General features: G+C 35.4%; 1 protein-coding gene across 3 annotated transcripts in view; it reads left to right on the top strand.

Annotated features, from left to right (window-relative positions):
- The first annotated feature begins 1,984 nt into the window (after positions 1–1,984).
- Positions 1,985–21,597, top strand: part of ARFGEF2 (ARF guanine nucleotide exchange factor 2) — a 48,407-nt gene continuing 28,794 nt past the window's right edge. For 2 of the 3 annotated variants that reach the window (XM_026664999.2, XM_026665001.2), the window contains exons 1-10: positions 1,985–2,361; positions 11,056–11,086; positions 12,686–12,809; positions 13,697–13,843; positions 15,141–15,320; positions 16,778–16,997; positions 18,367–18,438; positions 18,735–18,898; positions 20,246–20,376; positions 21,225–21,459. In XM_026664999.2, the coding sequence (XP_026520784.1) occupies positions 2,223–2,361; positions 11,056–11,086; positions 12,686–12,809; positions 13,697–13,843; positions 15,141–15,320; positions 16,778–16,997; positions 18,367–18,438; positions 18,735–18,898; positions 20,246–20,376; positions 21,225–21,459 (1,443 nt within the window). In that variant the 5' untranslated portion in view covers positions 1,985–2,222. The remainder of the gene's footprint in view (positions 2,362–11,055; positions 11,087–12,685; positions 12,810–13,696; positions 13,844–15,140; positions 15,321–16,777; positions 16,998–18,366; positions 18,439–18,734; positions 18,899–20,245; positions 20,377–21,224; positions 21,460–21,597) is intronic. The other variant, XM_087959289.1, reaches the window with a different exon arrangement.

Raw genomic sequence — 21,597 nt, 5'->3', positions numbered from 1 at the left:
TCATTTTTCTCCTATATACATATTCTATTCTATATTATCTTGTGTAGTGGAACAGCTGACATACATACATATATGCATATATACATGAACAACATACATTAGGTAGAAGATTGAATGTCTCTCTCAGAAACCCTATGGATTTTCACAGTTTGATCCTGCTTCTTGATCTGGGATAGTGGCTTGGCAGATCCCACTTCCATCAGTTTCTTTCCCCACCTGATCCTGTTGTAATAATTTATATAGTGCCACTTTTGGGCTGTACAGTGTTGAAGTATGAGGAATCCCCTCCTTGGCTGTGAAAGGCATCTGGGTGACCACGGGCCAGTCACTTTCTTTCACCCAAATTCACTTCAGAGAGCTGTTGTTGTGGGGAAAATAGGAGAAGGTGTGTTGGGTATTGAATTATTTCTATAAATGAAAATGTGGGATATAAACAAACAAACAAATAAAACATAAATAAAATATGATTAGAGGAAAAAACACTTCTTCCCACCTCCTGAATATCCCACTTCCTGAAGAGTGAAGTGAGGGAGCAAAAATCAAACTTTATTTTTATTAAGAAAAAGAGAAACCTATAAAAATATTTTAACTTTAAATATTAAAATGAAACTATTTTGTACTAAAAAGGATTAAAACACTTTTCAGGGATTAATGGCTGGGCTTTAAAAAATAATAAAACACAACAGATAATAGAATGTTCTGAGAAGACCACAAGATGGTGCTAGTATGTTACAAAGTGAATTTCTCTGTTCCAAAGTCCCAGTAAAGAGATGGGAGACTCCCAGATATTACATCAACATCACCAGAAGACATTAGAGTTTAAAAAAAAGATCATTGAGAACAAGAGTGAAATATGAATCAACAATGACACTAAAAACCCACTTTCTTAATTTATATAATTTTAAAGAATCTTACATTTTATTTTAAAGAATTTTATGGTATATAAACACCATAAAAACAAATCAGAATCCCAACATAAATTCCTCACTAGACTGTTATTTATTTCTACAGAAATAAAAGACTAATTCAACAGATATTTCCTGTAGTTTTTTCAATATTCCTGGGCTTTCCCCAGATTCCTAGGTATTCTGGCTGTTTATCAGAGGCTGCTTGAAGTGATGATGTACCTTCACTTGTTTCCTGGCCTCTGTCCAAGTTTCTTTTAAAAGGAACAAACCCACTTTTTTTTCCTTACCCATCTCTACAAATAAAATCTCTCACTATGTGATAAACAGTATTTCTCCCTTATGAAGATGTTGATTCTAAGAACTCTTCTCCATTACCCTTAATGTAAGGAAAGAGGAAAATGCCTGTCATTGTTTATTTATTTATTTGTTTAAATCATTTATACAGCCAACAGATATAATGTATGCAAGGTAAACACTTAGGTAAAGTCACTTTTTCCTATAGTAACAAGGAAAGTAGGACAGTTGATGTTTTTACATAAACCAACACAACTTTTATGTTGTGTCAACTTGGCTCTCGTGTGACCTCCTGTCTCTAACAATGAAGCTCTAACAATGAAGAGAATGGACCCACCCGACTCTTTTCTATACAGGCATCCCATTAGATTTTGTTAACTATAATCCCAAAGGTTCTTTTTTTCCAAGAGGCAATTGGACTTTGTTTTTGTTTGTTTTTTCTTTAGAAAACGTTTTGCTTCTCATCCAAGAAGCTTCTTCAATTCTCACTGAAGGTTTTTACTTCGGGACAATCATGACCTGTCCTGGATGATTGAGAATCTCCATAGACATTTGTTAATAATTGGACATCTACCTGGAAATCCGAACGAGACCTCGCCAAAAAAAACGATAACGATGATAACTGGAACTTTTAACTTTTTATGTGCAGCACCCCCATCCATTTCTTTTGCGCGCGTAACCAACTTCGCAAGGAAGAACGCGCCTGGAGCACAGAAGCCCCACCGATTTGCTCCCCCTTGTTCTCTCCCTCCTCCCACCCGCGATGCCAGGCCCCGCCTTCTGATGTCACTAACTCGACAGGGTGAGAGAGGCGTTCCACAAGGTGGCTCTCGAGGAGGGAGGTCACGTGATGGTTTCAATATGGCGGCGCCGTGTTGCTGTCTAGCCTCAACACCTCCACCTCTGAGGGAATCGCGCTTCTTCCGGCTCATGGAGTTCCTCCGCGGCCGGAACTTTTGAGCGCCAATCCCGCTCCGGTAAGGGCAGGCCGGGACGAAGGTCTTTAAGTGCGAGAAGGCCATGCAGTTCCCGGCCCGCGAGGAGAACACTCGCACGAAGAGTATGTTCGTCTCACGGGCCCTCGAGAAAATCCTCTCCGAGAAGGAGGTGAGGCGGCCCCCTCACGGACAGCTGAGGAGAGCTTGCCAAGTGGCACTAGGTAAGTTGAAGGAGCAAGCGGAGATCGGCCTTTGGACGTAGGCGAGGTTTGATTAATTCGGTTTCTCCACAGCCACCCCCGCCCGCTGCCCTCGCAGGGCTCCCCGGAGCCTGTCAGATGTTGGAAGCGCAGCTGACGATAATTGGCGCTTCCATTCCCAGTCCGCCTCCTTCGCCCAGCGATTCCCCCACCCCACCCCGGAAGACAGCCGAAGGCAGCCACCAAAGGGCGCTGGTTGAGCCTGAGGAGGCTTTTCTGCATTATCAACTCCAGACCCAGGCCCACCTAAACTCCCCTTTAAAGGAGCCAGATATGAAACTCTAAACTCTGTCTCCAGTTATGAAAGGTGGATCTCCTCCTCAAGGCATCCTCATACATTTCTTGCCCTTTGATGGAATTCCTGGCTCAGCCGTCTCTCAGCTTCTGTAAAAGTTACACATCTTTGGGTGTGAAGGTGCAGATTTGCTTCTATGGAGTCTATAGTAAAATCCCTCTGTAATAACCAGCTTGGGACCCTGTTCAGGGTTCTAGATCCATCATTCCTCAGGGTCAGTGAAAGGAGAAATCTAACTGATCCCATAGTGAGGATCTTTATATTTACAGGAGCTCTCAGTCAAGTGTCTGGGGATTCATAGATACTACATAACACAGTTTTCCCGGCTCTCTAGTTGCTGCGTAATAATGTCAACAAATTAATGCAGTTGGTGGAGTCAGGACTTGTCATCAGAACCTGTTCTGTAAATTAATCTGCCACGTTGGATCCTCCCTGGTTTGTAAACAGCTGACTGTATTTCAGATCTTCTGGCAGGAAGTGCAAAATAATCCTCTGATCAGGTTAATTTGTACAAGAAAAGATTTCTCTTTGATTCAGGAAATGAAAGCAAGGTTTGCTTTGCTTATCTTACTGTAGCATGTGGTACTGCTTGCTATGAATTTCCTGGGCTAAGCAAAGACCATTTTTTCAGTTTCTGATCAAATGGATGGACTGTGGTGTTTGTTTATTTGTTTTACAATTTTTATGACCCTAGTAATATTTTTGGAATTCTGATTGGACAAAATCTCTTATTATAAAAACAATGAATTTACTAAAAGAATAATCCACTGGGGGCAAGGAAGTATAAATAAAATTTGAACTATTTTTTAAAAATTGTCAGTGAGGCTTTTATAAAAAAATTCACAATTAGTATGCATTATATTATTGTATGGTCACTATTTCTGGATGTTTTCAGTCCAAATATAAAAGACAATCTGACAAATTTTGAATGACAGTTAAATTTAATAAATGTATGTTTTCAACAAAGTGATCATTGAGATATTTTTTTCCCTGAAAAATATGTCAACTCTATTTCTAAGACGCTGTCTTTATCAAAATTGCACAGCCCTGTGGGCAATGAGATTGATTTAAGCTGCAGTTTTTGCACATATATTTAGGAATAAGTCTACTGAACTTGCTAATCTGTTCTCATATTGCATTCATTTTTTAACTATGAATCATATTGCTTTTCACACAATACACTAAGCAACTAAGCAAACATAACTTAGTGCAGAATTTATGAATGTGGAGATCAAACATAATTGTCTGAATTCAATTTCTGATTTCAATAAACTAGTACATGAGAATGGAGCAGTGTATTGCTAAGCAATCCGCTTGCTTAACTAATCAATTATAATTTATTTTGCAGTACAGTTTTATCTTTTGCATAAAAATAAATTGTTAAATTTATATTGCATGCTGTTGTTTATACATTATAGTCCTTTCAGCTATTTATTAAAAAACTGTCACTCTGATATTCAATTAAAATATTGGCCCGTTCATATTGTATTTATGCAGTGCTTTGATTGTTACATAAATACTATGTATTATAATTATATGACTGAGAAGGAAACATCACTATCGTACTGAAGGTGCTAATTAAATTTGTGTTAAAAAGGAGTATATCAGAGTGCAGGGTACTTCATTTGTTTCCAATAGCATACATAATATTCTTTATCTTTTCTGCGGTTCAGAACTGGTGATTGTTGATATTATATACAGGTATAGTGGCTATATATTTCAAACTGGCTTCAAGACTGTTTATGACATAGTGACTGAATTAATCAGTGATGTGGATAATGGCAAGGGGTGTTTTGATATGGCCTTCTTGATTTTGCAAACCTGTTAGTAACTTTCTGTATAATTGAACATGGCATCTTTTTGAAATTTCTTAAAGTTGGTTGTATTGTTTTACAATGACTCATTCCTTTTTAAAAGGATAATTCATAATAGTTCTGGGGAAATATATCTTGTTCATGATTGTTGTCATGTTTCACATTTTATCTTATTCCATGTAGAATTCTGGAATATAAATTAGTAAAATTTAATTTAGTCAGGCATGGTCTTGATTGATATTAGATGTATCAGAAATCAGATCAAACACTAAGAATTCATTTTCTATAGGGTAAAGTTGGTTATTTTCTTCTGAAGACCCAAGTTTGGGCCTACTTCTACATTGATCCCTGAACTTGGATCCTCAGGTTCTAAGGTGATCTTAGATATTTACAGAATTAAGACTAATGTACCAACAGATCTGAACCCAGAACAGTAAGGAGGTAGAAGCTAGAAATGTCAATATATGGAGATGATTTAAAGTGTTAAAGGACTTAAATCTTATTTTAATGGAATGAATTACTGGCCTATCCTATGAGGAGAGAGTTTTTAGGAAGCTCAAATGCTATTGTTTTGTATAGGTTATGCTAAGGATTATGTTGAATGAAGGTTCCAGGTAGAGCTAACAAGATAAAATTATGCTTTTCAGTGAATCAAGAATATATAATGAATCTAGTTCATCAATGGTAGTATTTTATTTTATTTATTATTTGATTTGATTTGCATGGCCACCCATCTTGCCAGAGAGTTTTACGCTGCCTGTAGTTTTGAAACACACAGATTTAATGATAGACAAAAAAACTGCAATACCTTTGTAGTATTTGCCTTATTTGAAGATTATTTGAGAGTCTTAGATGTAATATTACTTTAGATAGTGAGATGGGTATGTATCAATTATATAAATAGTAAATGAGTAAAATGAAATAACTCCTTTTAAAAGGTATGTGTAAGTACAGTATTAGACAATTTAGAGGTACAAAGTGCTATTAAAATCACTATCTTTTACAAGCTGAAAGGCTGCAGTTGCAACATGGTTTTATTAAGCTGAAGAATATTCCTTAGTAATGGATAATAGCTGTATATCTGTGATGGCGAATCTATGGCACGCGTGCCACAAGTGGCACAAAGAGCCATTTGTGCCGACATGCGAGCTTCTGGCAAACTTACCTCATTGCGCATGGTTTTTCAGGCCAAATAGGCCTGTTTTGTCACTTCCTGTAATACTGGAAGTGACAAAACAGGCATATTATTTGGCCTGAAAAGCCTTGCAGAGGTTTTTTCCAAGCCTCTGAAAGGCCGAAAAAGGCCTCAAACCAGCCAAAAAATCAGCTGTGAGGTGCAGTGCAGGTAAGGGGATGGCGGGGGGGATTGCGGGGGGGATTACGTGTGCAGGGGGCGGGGGTGTGCGCATTGCATTCTGGGATCTGGCATGCGCGTGTGCTAATGTGTGTACAATTTTTGGCACAGGAACCCCAAAAGGTTAGCCACCACTGCTGTATATTATTGAAATGTTTTTTGAAAACATTCATTCATTTGTAATTCAAAAAATTTGGTCTGATGCCAACATGGTTTTGATATTCTGTAGCAAATAACACTATTTGCATTCTGCCCTATTCCACTTAATTGCCTGAAGTTCAGAAAACACAATGCATAACTTCTAAAATATCTATGAAACTAGTTGAAACCATGATAAGAATCTTACCGCAGCTGACAGTAGTCAACTCAAACGGAGGCTCCAACTGCCATCGGTCACTAAAACTGTTCTTATCTGCAGTTCTGCAGATACAGGAAGAAAGGAAACATGATAGAAAATTTCTTTGAAATCTTTTCTGGTAGCAACCACATACTGAACGTACATGTTTTTTTTGTACCAAATACATTGTTGATCGAAGATTTACTATAAAATATCTATAGCTTTTTAATAGTGAATGTAATCTTTCTCCCAAAATACACATCAAATTATATCCTGATATATTTCAGTCTGGAATTGAAATAATCACCATGTGTTTTCAACTCCTGAACTAGTTAGGTGCATCTGAGTTTTGCATTATGAGGAACATAAAGTTTTGATCTAATTTAGAAGAATTAATTCTAATATTGCCAAGTAAGAATTGTTAAAATACAGTTGTTCATTCTTTTTACAAAACAGTGAATTGTGATTGACAGTCCCAGTGGATTTATCAGTATTTAGGATTAAAAATTGAGCATTTTGTTCTAGCTTACGAGTGAATCTTGTTGGTTTTCTTTTCTATTCCTATTCTTCTCCACAAATTAAACTTAACTGTATTATGATGTTTAAAATTGCATAATAGAAACTATATGAAATTAATAACCTTAATAGTAACTTATATTTTTATGGCTATGAAAATAGGCTTATATCCCATTACACAGCTTGTCAGAACCACCTTTAGAAATTATCACCATGAAACTTTAGTAGTCATTATTTATGCTTCATGCATGTCATATTCTTTTGACTGGACATAATTTCTGTAGCTACTCATCTATCATATGTAAGTTCACATATCAGTTTTTGAAATTGTTAAAGTATATGTCAATCTATGAAAGACCATGGTATGATAAATTTCTTGCTTCTACTACATTAAATAGGCTGCTCTTTGAAAATAAAGTGACTGTGCATTTAGACACAGTGCATTTAGACACAGTGCATTTAGACTGTTGGAATCTGGGAATATTCCAACTTCCCCATTCAAAGATGGGGCACAATTTTGGGAAGGAGGGGTTCCCCAGACACAAACCTCCTGCCCAATGAATAGGTCAGGACAGGAAGGTTTTTACTCAGTTTCATCTAATGTGCCAATTGAGCCAATTGCACCAGTTCTTAGAACACGGGCCCTCAGACAGTCATTCATGCCCTGATCCCTTTACAGCTGGACTACTGCAATGCACTCTACATATTACTGCCCTTGAAGAGCTGGTCCAGAATGCAGTAATGTGGACACTGATGGCCATGCCTCAGTATCCTCATGTAACACCTCTGCTTCGTGACCTGCTCTGGTTTCCAGGTTGCTTCTGGGTGTGATTAAAGGGTGTTGGTTGCTACCTCTAAAGCCCTACATGATGTAGAACCTGGTTATTTGAGAGCCTACCTGTCTCCAACATATCTGGCCAATTCAATCTGGCAGGATGGTGTGCTCCAGGTTCCCTAGATTAAACAATGCCATTTGTCTGGACCCTGGAAGCATGCCTTCTCTGTCGCAGGACCTGCCCTCTGGAATGAGGTTGCCCCCAAAATTCGAGAAGCTCCCACTCTACTGGAATATTGCAGTTTTAAAGCATGGCTCTCTGCCCAGCCTTTTGAGAAGGAACGATGGCCCTTTCTTCCTTTCTGCTGCCTTCTGGGTTTGATTTCTTTGCCATCATTGTTCTTGTCTCTTATGCTGTTTCTGTATTTTTTTTAACTTGTTCTTTGTTTTTAAGTGTTTTAAAAATTGTAAGCCACTCACAGTTGCTGGGAATTGGGTGGTATTTAATTATTTTTATTATAGGTGGTTTCATAATCTGCTTTAGGCTGTGTTTAGCATTTTATCCTATACAGAATGCTTTCCAAGATTCTGGGATAAGCAGATGTTGTTTAATAATATTAAAGATATAAGCTGCTCCAACCACTAAACTTCCCTTTGCAATTGACTGATGGTGATTTGGTCAGTGCTGAATAATTTGGATTACACCCAAAACACCTATTACTATCTTTGCTTTCTTTTGTCACCATCTATTGGCAGATCTTTATATTTTGTGATTTTTCTCGTTCTTTCTCTTCTGTTCCGTTGTTCCAGGTATTGCAATGTTCGCTATCCAGAGTTTTTTGTAATCTATAATTGTTAAGTCCTCGGGTGCTGTGCAACGGATGCTTGTCTGATTGAATTCTATAGTCCCAGAGCACTTTACCTTCTTTATTCTCTATTATTTTGTCCATTTGTGACCCCCCCCCCCAGTTTTTTCATCCAGACAAGTGATATTTGTTGCAGAAATATTATGGTCAGCCAGATGTTTAGACTGGATTTTGAATTTGTTATTATGGAAGGCAATATGGTTCTTAGAATTAACACAATAATCACTGCATCATAGTCATACTTTGAGGTATCTTCATTACATTGAGAAATATAGGGATGTGGAAGCAGAAAAGCGGAAAAGTTGATGATATTGCAATCATAAAGCCTTTATGGTCAAAATCCTAAAATTAAATAGAAGGGAGATATAAAATTAAATGATTTAGTTTTTCTTAGGTGTTCTGCAAGATTTAGGTTAGAATTTGAACTTCTGAGACAAATAAGCAAAACAAACCCCACCTGATTCTCTCATTTTTCAAAATATAAAATCTAGTCTAAATATCTATGCATGTGTACAGTTTGTGTATGTGTGTGTGCATATGTGTGTGTGTGTGAAGAAGAATGTGACAGGTGAAGCAAGAAAAAACCAACATTAGGTAAGAAAGTATTGTGCAATGCTTTCTGGCATATATGGTACAGTTTTTCCTAATCAGATTGCCACGCTGCAATCTTAATTCGAACAGTTCTGTCTTGGAAAGTAGCCAGACTGTCCAAGTACAGGCATCAGTGAAATGGTATGAAAGTTCAGTGCCACATCATCATAATTATGAAATATAGTAATACCCAGAATGTATTTCTGAAAATTTTAAAATGAGTATTATAATATTAGAGCTGGCTTCTCAAAGCAAATGCCATTTAAAAGTCTAATGGAAACATTTTAAAATATCATGCAGTAGTGTAGTTGAAAACTTGATATTATTTGCAGTTAAACTGCAGGAGAAATTGGACAAAAAAAATATGGTTGGGCAAATATAATGGGTCATACTTTTTAAAATTATAAATGTACAGAAAGATAATCTACTTATAATTATAGTGAGTACCAAAACATTCTTAACTAGCTTACAAAGCTAATAAGGTTGTGACTCACCTCATTTTAGAAAATAGTAAAGGATTGGTAATTGAAGGGACATTGATTTTTAGATAACTTGCATTGGAAGTTCAGGACATACTTTTTAAATATATTCTGGACTATTACATGTTGTCCTCACTGTTAGACACTTGTCTCAAGATTAAGACAGGTGATTTTATATGTGGCCATAAGACTGGATTAATAGTTTCTAAATTTTGGTTTCCTATTGTTTTATCTGAAATTTTTTGGAGATCTTCCAAATAAGGCCCAATCTTGGTATTCGTATGAGATAAGATTCTGCCTTTTTTAATCAAATGATAAAACTGGGGACTAGCAATTGTGGGCAATTTCAGTATATGAGGGTGAAGGTTCATTCTCTGAGCTTGTGGGTTGGTTTCCGAATGTTTCATTACCAGGCTAGGTAACATCTTGAGCTAAGATGTTAAACTCCACTGAAGATGTTACCTAGCCTGGTAACGAAACGTTCAGAAACCAACCCATAAGCCTGGAGGACAAATCTTCACCCTCATCCTACAACCGAGCTACAGATACTAGCCACTATTGCAAATTTCAATATATTCCTGTATTGCTGGCATTGTATGTATGTATGGGACAATGCCATTTCAAGGCAGCAAAAACTGTTTGAGACACAACAACATCTTCGTGCTTCAAGAGGCAATCAGGGCTTATTCTATCTCTTATTTCCAAAGATCCTGTGGTAGTTGCATGCTTGGTATGATTAGTTAAGAAGTCCAAATGCAGAATTGCCAAAGTTACCAGCATTAAGATTTTGGAAGGCAATTGAAATCTGCCATTGTGGCAAGCTTAGAAATGTGGAAAAGTGTGAAATGTTTATTTTACTTTTTTGTTAGTCGAGAAGAGAAAAAGATATATGTGTTTAGGCAGAGAACTATGGAAGCAGATAAGGCAATTTCAGGCCAGAAAGTGAGCTTCTTACTAATTATTTAATCTCTGAGATGAAGAGATCCATGAACTAGATTAGCTCATAGTTCTCTAAAAACCCTGGAAATTGGTAAATGCATAAAAATACCTATGCTCAATATCAGATACATTTTACACTAGTTTCAGAAGAATTAGAGGACAAAGAGGCTGGTAATTTAGAAGTGTTCTTATTAAGTAAATTACATGATAAACAAGGTTGATGGTGAAAGAAGGTAGCTCAGATTTTCAAATACATATTATCAGGGATGGGATGCTACCTGTTCTGCCCGGCTCTATAGAACCAGTAGCTCTGAAGAGCAGCAGACACCGAACTAATTCTGTATCTGCTGCTGTTTGGCCCACCTACCTGTCTGGGCTCTTACCTGACTACCAACTCCAGTAGTCTCGGTATGCAAACACATGGGATAGATATAGTTTCTAGGCTGCCAGTTGATATGTTCAAGAAAGTCTGGAAGCACGTGAAGAATCTTAGTCATACAACACCATAACAAATCTGAGTGCTAGTATACGCTATAATTACTAGAAAAATGTTATTTTAAAAACACTTGATAAAATTAGCCTACTGTTATATAGAAAAGTCTCTGTTGGTACCCTTTCTATTAAAAACTCAAAGTTATTTCATGAGTATCTTAAAGTTCAACATATAAAACATATTTTCCTTTTTCTAGATGAAATAAAAGCAGAATTAGAAGAACAAAGGTACGTAAATTCTCTGGCAAGACAAAGTATTTAAAACTATTGACCATCTCGTTTGAGGTATTTGTACCATTTGTTAAACATTGCAAATAGATTGGCACTTGGCATACACCAAAATGTTATTTTGATAAGCTATATAAACGTAAAACTTTTATAATTCCTTCTACTAGTGATATTTTTCCTTCTAGAGGTAGATGTTCCCATTTGCATCTAGACAGGGAGGAGCAGGTGGACAAAAATAGTTTGGGATGCTAAAGAAACTTTCAGAGTTTCCGAAACTTATTTGCAACTGTTTAGAAAAGTGAAGGATTTGAGGAAGGGATACACGTTTAAGCAATTCTTGTGGCTATGTATGGGCTACTTAAAACTGTCATTCTATTTCAGTTACTAGCAACGACTTCCACACTTCTGAAAGATAATGCATATCACTTCCTTTCTTTTCAACTGGAATTTCTTTCCACACCTATAATTTATCTATTTTGTGCTATTCCTTTTCATCATTTTCATATCAGCCATAATATAGGCATGTAAATGGCATGGACACAGCTAGATTCAGTTTATTATATGTATATGCCTTTCCAATAATGTTGGCTTATAACATTTTCTGAATCTCAGTTTGCCTAATGATACGTTTTGCTTGTCATTAACATAAATCAATGATTTTTATATGTAGTTTTATGTTTTAATGGATCATTATCCACACTGGATTTTTATTAGTGATTTTTTATCATCTTAAACTTCATAATCATATGAAAAAATAATATTGTAATAACATTACATAAACATGTTATGACTTTCATGTTTTTAATTTATAATTTTGAAGTTGACAAAATCTTTACTTTATCTGCTTTTATAATGTGAGAATCAGTCCCTTTTTAAAAAAGAAACTTTAGGCACAGAAGTGAAGTCCAATAGTAGTCTAAAAGACTATTTTAGCAGTAGCAGTGCCTGTTTGACATTTTCTCACCCAAAACCTAATAATTTTGTAACTATCAGTTAAAGTACTTGAACTTCTAAGTTAAATACAGCAGTGAAGAAATACTGTCAATTGGTTTGCACAGCATAAGTATCCTATATTACCATAACATACTTGATAAATGAAAGCACAAACTGAAATCTTGTTTGTCTTCTTGAGACAAATGTTTATTCTGTGCAGCTACAAATTATTGTCTTCCAAGAATGACTATGTACACAAATTTTCATCAGTGAACAACCCCAATTGTTTGTATTTGGGGTGGAGTTAAATTGTCATCTTGCAAAAGGGAACTGGTAGTGGCTTGACGTTATTAGAAGGCAAAGGGAATTCTTCTTCCCTTTGTGCTGAGTTTTAATGAGCATGGATGTTGAAGATTATAGCCCTAGGCTTCAGTATTTCAGTTGCCTGCTGACAAACTTAATTCCAATCAGGTATGAAAAAGTGTAAGCTTTTTTACTCCAAGTAAAAACAATTGGGGTAAATAATAATTGATGAAAGTATTGAACCAGTTAGATATATTTAACATATAGAGGATAGTCTGATACAGAACTGGCACTAACTCTAATGTGAAAATAATGGATTAATTTATCATATCAAAATAATTTTCTTTGAATTTTTCTAATTAGCCAAGGCAGCGAAACCATACCAAAAGCAAACTTTATTGAAGCTGATAAATATTTTCTCCCATTTGAGTTGGCCTGTCAATCAAAATCTCCGAGGATTGTCAGCACCTCTTTGGATTGTTTACAGGTATTTTTGTTTATTTAATCTGTGCCTTGAGATAAATTGGTTTTACTTGCTGAGTTTATGTTTTACTATTGTGTATGTGTGTGTATTAATATGTATGTTATTGTGCTGTAGAAGGAATTAAAACTTGATTATTTTTTCCTTTGATCAATGTTTTGAACATTCCTGTTTGATATCTGCTGGTTTAATTTTTTAAGTGCTTTATTTTCCCACACATCATGCTTAAAATATTCTTTTTAATGCCATTTATGTGTGATGTAGTTTTTTTGGGGGGGAAATAGAAGCAGATTGATTCCCCCCCCCCCTCAAATTCCTTCTTTCCCTCTTGCAGAACTTTAATAATTGTAAAGTTCCATCTCCTTCCCTGATTTATTCATGAAGATGTTTTGGTATTTTGAATATATTAAGAGATCTAAGCAGGGGTGGGCTTCAAAAATATCAGCAACCAGTTCTCTGCCCAGTTACTGGGTGGGCATGGCCTAGTTGGCCTCCTGCACCATGGTGTGGGGGGGAGGGGTCCTGATTTCACCATGCTCCGGGCTCCAGATTAAATTTCCTTCAGCCTCCAGGACAAAAACGGCCTTCCCCCGGCTCCAGAGGCCCTCTAGAGGCTGGAAATGGGCTTATTTCTTGCCTTCCAGAGCCTCTGGGGGCCCATTTTTCACCCTGCACTTACCTGGCACCCAAACGGACCACATGGGGACTCCTGAGAAGGGTGGAGCAAGGGTGGACAGGGCCAGCCAGGGGTGGGATTTGGTGGTTCTCTGAACCGGCCATAAAACTAGCTATGGATTCGCCTGAACCAGGGCGAACTGGTAACAGCCCACCCCTGGATCTAGCCTGAAAATGAGCTTAATACTATGGGCATCATATATCTATTTCTTGCCTAGAAACTCATTGCTTATGGACATATCACCGGCAATGCCCCAGACAGTGGAGCTCCTGGAAAGCGCCTGATTGACCGCATAGTTGAAACAGTATGCAACTGCTTTCAGGGCCCTCAGACTGATGAAGGAGTACAGTTACAAATAATAAAGGTAACATCTTATTATACCTTTTAGAAAACAGGATAGTTTGTTAGTCTCAGTCTTCTGTTATTTCAAGAAAATCCTTACCTTTATTTATAGATAATTTTCTTTTTATATTCCACAACACTGATGTATCTCTTGGTATTTATTACTGCCTTATTTAAGAAGTAAGTTCCTTATGGAACATAATAAAACATTGTTAAATACTTTCCGCCTCCTCAGTTATTTTGCTAATTGATGTTTTATTCTGTGCATTCACTTTCATCTTATTCATTTGTTTTTCTCATTTGGCCTCTCATTTGCTACTGCCAGTGGCATCAGCGCCACCACTGTTGTGAACGATCTTATTTGCCTTGGCATTAGCAGTATAATAGATGAATAGTTCTTGAAAATATTCCATATATTTCAAAATGTTTTCTCAATGTTTTAAAATATGTACATTTTTTCAGCAGCATTCTCTTTTAAGGGCTTAAAAATTAAATTTGTGTTACAAATAACATTGAATCACATATTATTTTTCTGTATGTAAAGAAAAACAAATTGGTAATGGGACATATTGAGAAGGAAGGTGTTGGGAATAGAGAGAAAATCTTAGACTTAAAGACATAAAGCGAATGGAAAGTTAAGTTCCCATTGAAATTTTTTGGCCTTGTTTTTGTACAGGCCAAAGTATATGGCTACTCTCATCCAGTGTGCTAATTCATATAAATCATAATTTACTGGCTTTATTCATCAGAATGGCGGTGGCACAGTTCATTCGAAATGCCTCATCATAATCAAATCACACTACAGTATAAGATGATTTGAGAATACAGCCAAAGATCTGTAAGATTGTTCACATTAATTCCCGGGTTAAGATTATAATAGTGTCATTTTAATAGCACACAAGAGGACAAGTTCCGAGATACATACAAGTTCCTAGATACACAATTCTTAGACATTTACTTTTACACTAGTAATATGAAAGCAGTATTATATGAGCCTAATAAACAGAAAATGCAAGCTGTAAACATGCAAGGGTTGTCTTCTTTCATGTATAAGTTCTTTAGACATAAGGTAAAATAGCAGTATGATTTATTAAATCTGGCATAAAATAGTTGCTACAGATGAGATGGTATTTTCCCAAGCAAGAAATTGCTTCTGTCCTTGGGGAATACCTCCTGCTATCTAAAAAGAAGATACATATATTGTCTCTTTTTTAACCCTTATTTCAAAAGCTGTTTAAAAGTGCTGAGTAATAGATATTTTTTTAAAAAGATTTTGCCAATTTTCATTATTATAATTTCTATATGCCTTTTTTCTCTAGGCTCTTCTCACAGCTGTCACATCTCCATATATAGAAATTCATGAAGGAACAATCCTTCAAACTGTTAGAACTTGTTATAACATCTATCTGGCCAGTAAAAATCTCATTAATCAAACAACTGCCAAGGCTACTCTCACTCAAATGCTGAATGTCATTTTCACACGGATGGAAAACCAGGCTGTATGTAACGAATGTTCCTTTCTCTGTTTTATATATACGTCTTTGAGTACTGATATATGCTATTGATTTTCTTTTCCTGTATTCATGTTGTATATTATCTAAAATAGATGAAATTACTCAATTGAGAGAGTTTGTGGGGGGGTTTTGTATGCAATCTGCTTATTTTAGAACTTGCACCACAGTTGCCATCTGTTTTCTTCATAATGGTGGGATATTGTGCTATCATCAATAGCAATCCTAATTAGAAAGGATTCCAAGGGTGGCAAAAATTGAACTTGGTAATTAAAAGTTTGAGGATTTAGGACAAACCTTAAAACGTCTGTCTGCTGTCTTCTTCCCCTCTTATTTACATAGTATGCCCACTTTTTCTTTATTTGGCATATTCACAGATGTGATATTGTCTGAATCAATCAACAATCTAGTTAGTAAAATTTAAAAGATATCTTTGAGTCACAATGTACGCTATAACCTGTTGTTTCCTATCCAAGTCTTGGTTGATAATCATGTTCAAATTCATTTAGATATGATGACAAACTATAAAAAGAGTTTATGATTATCCTCCAAATCATGTATCCCATCAAAGCCGATTCTCTTCAGCTCTGTTTCAAAATTTACCAGAACAGATGCAATTTCTTTCATTTTTGTGATGGAAAACTAAAATGTAACCCTAAGTAGAATTTGCAAAGCTTAAAGAGAAAAGGGAAACCAACCTTGCTCCAAAATATCTAAGAAAATAAATGGTTAGCTCTGTATCTACTGTATGATAAAACCATATTCACTGTTTCCTTGACCATTTCAGCCTTCACTATATCAAAAGCTTTAAGACTAAAGATGGTCCCTATTTTAACTGACATGTTTCTGGAAGATGCAGACTATAACTCATGTTTTTTTCTATATTGAAAATCAGATTAAAAGGTCATAATAAAAATCAACTTCTGTTTTCCTAAAGTTGAGAAAATAGTTTATCTTGGCTCTCCTTCTTTTATCTCGTATTTATATTAGTTTGCATATTTCTATAGTTTGCATTTTTAAATATTTGCATTAGTTTGCATTTTTAAAAATGTTTTAATAAAATTATATAAGAAAATTATTACAGATGAAATGTTATTTAAATTTAACTATCTAATCTCGTAGACTTTGGGTGTTATTTTAAGCAATTAGAAACATACAATACCCAGGTAGCCTGGGCTAAAAATATAATAAATGAAACCAAACCCCAGCCCTGAGTCTCTCTCTCTCTCTCTCTCTCACACACACACACACACACACACACACACACACACTTTGGAAAACACTTCATACTGCTGTCCTGGAACATTAAACAAGGCATTTAAATATATGGGAAGACATAAATGTTTGGAACCACTTTAAAGTATGTAGTTAACATTTCTTTCTGTTAAATATTTTTTGTAACATATTTTGATGTATGTTGTGGAAACACTTTCATTTTTTTTAAGATACAAGAGACGAGAGAACTAGAAAAATCAAATCAACAAAAATGCCAATCTCCTATGATTCATACCATGTCAGGGTCTCCTAAATTTGGCCGATTGAAATATAGTCAACAAGAAAGCAAACACTCAACTCCTGTAAAAGCAGACTTGACTAATGGAGAGCCTGAAAAAAAAGAAAATGGAGATGACAAAACGCAGGATGATTCCTCTTCTGCAGTATTTGGTAAATAAAACTTAAGTATATGTGGCTTAAAGCTTTATGAAACTGATTCAGTGCCAGAACTGAATTCCATTCACTTCGCCTATCATGTACTAACTTCATTATCAAGGTTATGGTTTGAATTTTGCAACGTTCTCCTTTACATCTAAACAATTAAATTATGAGACTGGCTTAGTCAACAAACCACGCAAAGTATCTAGTATCTGAGGATGGCCTTGAAATGAAGAGCCGCTACTAAGGCAATGATTAGGCAAGTATGGCTTGAATCCATTCCAAGAAATTAATTTGAGTAAAAGACCCAGATTGCCATACACACAGCCCTCAGGAAGCACATTCATATTGGCAAGATTCTGTTACAGTAACTGTTTTAATAAAAGTAATTTTAGATCTATATGGCATTGGTTTTTTTGGTCTGATATATTTTATAAAGCTAAAAGTGTTCAACATTAAGTCAAAGTACCTTTATTTAGCTGTAATGGGGAATTGTAGCTTAATACAAATCAGAACTGTTGCATCCAAGCCAGAGCATGATCTGGAAAGGGGGGAAAATAAAAAAAAAGAAATGTAATGCCATGGCACTGATACAACTGCATAAATCATAATTTTGGATAATTATTCAAATGTAATCAAGTAAAGTAAAATGGTTAATCCAGAATGGCAATTTTGATTTATATCTCTTTCTTAAGAGAGTATACTTGCACATTTTAATGAATTTATTTTAACATTCCATCGCCCATTTTAAAAACTCCCAATACACAAAGTATTTTTTAAAAAATGGGTGACTGTAAGCAACAATCACATCAGTATATTAAAATGAAGTATGTTAACAACATTAGGATTTCATCATTTCTGTTTTACTATTCTGTTTATAAGGCATAAACTACATGATTATCAGTATAATTTTTCAGGTGGGCTTTATCTCAACACAGCTATTGATTCCCAGATTTTTAATATCTCAGCACTGAGCAGGATGTATCCACGAAATGCAGTTCAGGGTACCATGTATGTTACAATTATGTGACATTGTGATATTCTAAAACTGTATAGCCTCCAATTTGCTTTTGAAGAGGGTATACATGCACTTTATAAACATGCACATTGAGAAATCTCCAGGAAGCTTCTGATAATTGTAATCACCTTCTGTGGAGAGCCTTATTTCATGAGTAGTGCAACAGCTGTCCAAGCTGGTAGTTGGGGCTGTCAGAGAAGGCTAATTGCCACATTGAGGAAATTTATTAGTCTGTGCAAATTGGGTATGAATGGTCAGGCTTTATGGATTTACAAAACCTTACAAGGAGTGGTGCTTTTTTAAAAAGAGATGATCAATTGCAACTTTTTTTTCCAAATAACTTCTTAATATATATTTTATCAGAAGAAGAAACTGATGGAGGCAAAGAAATTGTTAAAGAAATCTTGGAGGATGTGGTCACTTCAGCGGTTAGAGGTAAACTTTATTTGGCTAGGTCTCTCTCTTTCTTCCTGCCTGTTTAAAAAGAACATCCTCATTCTTAATTTCCTTCTTTAGGACAACACTCTTGATGAGAATAAGTTAAAACCAAAACTAATTGCCTTTTCAAATAAAAGATTATGTGTCGGCTTCTAACAACTCCCATATCATTAGAGGAAAACTGACTCAATACTTTAGCAAATTTCTATTCTCTTGGTGTTTTCTATTGACTCTCTGAATTAAATTCTTTACAAAATGTTTGGTATGTAACTACGGCAAACATAATTCTTCAGCCTCTTTAGACGAAGAACTTCTAAAGCAAAGTCTGCCTGAATCCAGTAGGATTTTGTCTGAGCTGGGAACTGCAGTTCTTGCTTCTCCAGGTGGCAGTCATGAAAATCAGCAAGCAAATGGAATTTCAGATGATAGACAGTCTGTCTCCTCCACAGATAATCTGGTAGGGGTCTTAATCATATAATAATTTGAATGTAATACTCCTTAACTTTTGGGAGAAGGGAGATTGTTTGAAGATCCTGGGCTAGGGTTGGAAAAGGCCCTAAATATTTGAAAGGCAAATCTAGCTTCAAAACAAAAAAATGGTCAAAACCTATGGATTTCATTACCAATTTATCTGCTTAGGTTGGTATTTTCTACTATGATAAAATAGATGCCACAGTGTTTTGCTGAACTATGAATTTGGAGCAAATTATAACAAAATTTAAACTTTATTTTGAAATATTAGCCTAACAATGTGTTCTGCAGTTAAATTGTACTTTATGTCAAAGCTTTTAGTTTTGTTTTTTTTAATTCCACCTTAATTAGTTTTATAAGCAACTCAAGCTGGCACATATGCCTAATACTCTTTCCTCCTCCTGTTTTCCCACAACAACTCTGGGTTGGGCTGTGAGTGAGTGACTGGCTCAAAGTCATCCACTGGTTTTCATGCATAAGGCCGGACTAGAAGTCACAGGTTTTGCCTGGTTTTGCTCCATCTATTAATTAGCTGCAGTTATAATTTATTAACATATCCAGAAAAATTAGTTGTACTTTGTTTTGCTAAGATAGTATTGCATAACATTTCCTATATTCTTATAATATAATGAATTAGTTACTGTAATGATAAATGTAGTACATATGGCTGTGTCGTAGGTAAGCGTACATGAATGTGCTGCTTCTTTATAATGCATCTTTAACCCACCACAACTGGTTAGATATAATACATATTTTAATTAAGGTGCTTGGATCTTAACCTTAAAAAATTTCACACTTTTATAATATTAGAAAACCATAACAAAACCTGTTACAAAAAAGTTCAATAGGAGTTGAAATGATATGAATATAACTACTGTAGTTGGCATTAAGAAAGGGTTTGAGAACTGAGAGAAAAATTATGAACAGCTTTGTTGAGCTTACATGTTAAGGTAATTTCTTAATAGTAAATGAATGTTAGATTCAACAGTAGTAAAAATAATATCTTTTATATCATCTTTATTTAGAATCTGACTAAAATGTATTGTAGGCTCAAATGATTCAAATTTAATCAATACCTGTCCACTTGAATGCTTCATTGGATTGAGAGCCTGGTATTTTGTTGAAAAAAAATGGGAAATGAGCCATTATTCAAGCTGCACAAATCTGAGGACACACACATATACACACAGAGTTACAAGTTCATTCTTGCTTAAGATTCAGTCTCAAAAAAGTTTTTCTGCCTTTTAATGTTAAAGTATAATCATCACTAAAGAGTCAAACATCTGTCAACTTTAGCCATCCTAACTAATTTTTCTGTGGCTTTGATGTTTAGGAAACTGATGTCCCTGGGCCTCAGACGGCTGCCAAGTTCTCCCATATCCTTCAGAAAGATGCCTTTCTTGTATTCCGGTCATTGTGCAAACTTTCAATGAAACCACTTGGTGATGGGCCTCCAGATCCCAAGTAAAAACTAAAAGAAAATTTCTGATTTGTATCCTCTCCATATGCTAATACAGATATCAGAGAACAAAAATAATCACTTACAATTTGATTTTACATATTCATAACTGCTTATGTAGAAATCCTAAAGTATTTTAATAAAAACAAGAAACATTCTCTTAATAATTTAATTTACTTTCTGACTGAATCCCCTGTTTTCCCAATGACATGTAGTACTAAATTGTATATACTCTATAATCATCCACAGATATGAAACTTGCACACCTTGCTTTTCTAAAATGATCCTTAAGGGTCAAGCCAAGAGTTTAGGTTCTTGCAAATGCCAGTGGGCCAAACAGATGCTTTTGAACCTATAGACTTATGCGTTTTATTCTCAAGTGTCAGAAAAGAAAATAATATGTGGATTAGTTGTTGAGTTATTAGTATTGCTGCTAGAATAGAAGATGTATGTGTGCACAAAAAAGAAAAGACATTAATAGAAGTAGCAAAATACATGAAAAGGCACAGTAAGATTATTTTTACAAAATAAATTGCTTTATTTCTTAATCTAGTTAAAACCAAAATGGATCTTGTACTTTTTAGTGCCTTTAATAAAATAATATTTGTTCATTGCAACCATCCAATGCTGCAATGCTGTTCTCAATGGCATGTCATAAAAGAAAAGAGTTTGATGTCATTTATCTTGATATCTATGGTAAAGTGACTTAGAATCTATCCATTTTAAATATTCACAAAAGTGGGTACATGATCAAAGATTTTGAGATTTCAGAATAAAGAGTCATATTTCAGAGTAACATTCCACAAATATCTTAGCAAAAAAGAGAATGTTATTTTCTTTTCTTCTGTTTAAGATCTCATGAATTGCGCTCTAAAATAGTATCACTTCAGCTGCTGCTTTCCGTTTTGCAAAATGCTGGTCCAGTCTTCAGGACACACGAAATGTTTATAAATGCGATCAAGCAATACCTCTGTGTAGCATTGTCTAAAAATGGAGTGTCTTCTGTTCCTGATGTGTTTGAGCTCTCTCTTGCAATCTTTCTCACCCTTCTTTCAAATTTTAAGATACATTTAAAAATGCAAATTGAGGTAAGGAGGTTTTGGGTTTTTTTCTCTTTACATTAAGGGATTTATATTCTCTTTGGTTAACTTTGTTCTAAACATGACTGGTTCTGTATATGGTTTATCTCTCAGATGGATGTAATATGTTTCAAAATGTATGTGTAT

The sequence above is a fragment of the Notechis scutatus genome, chromosome 3, assembly GCF_049901735.1.
Source record: "Notechis scutatus isolate UNSWTSFEM ecotype Mainland chromosome 3, rNotScu1.2, whole genome shotgun sequence".
In the NCBI taxonomy this organism is placed as follows: Eukaryota; Metazoa; Chordata; class Lepidosauria; order Squamata; family Elapidae; genus Notechis; species Notechis scutatus.
Note: the sequence above shows the minus strand (reverse complement) of the source record. Positions and strands in the feature narration are given on the sequence as shown.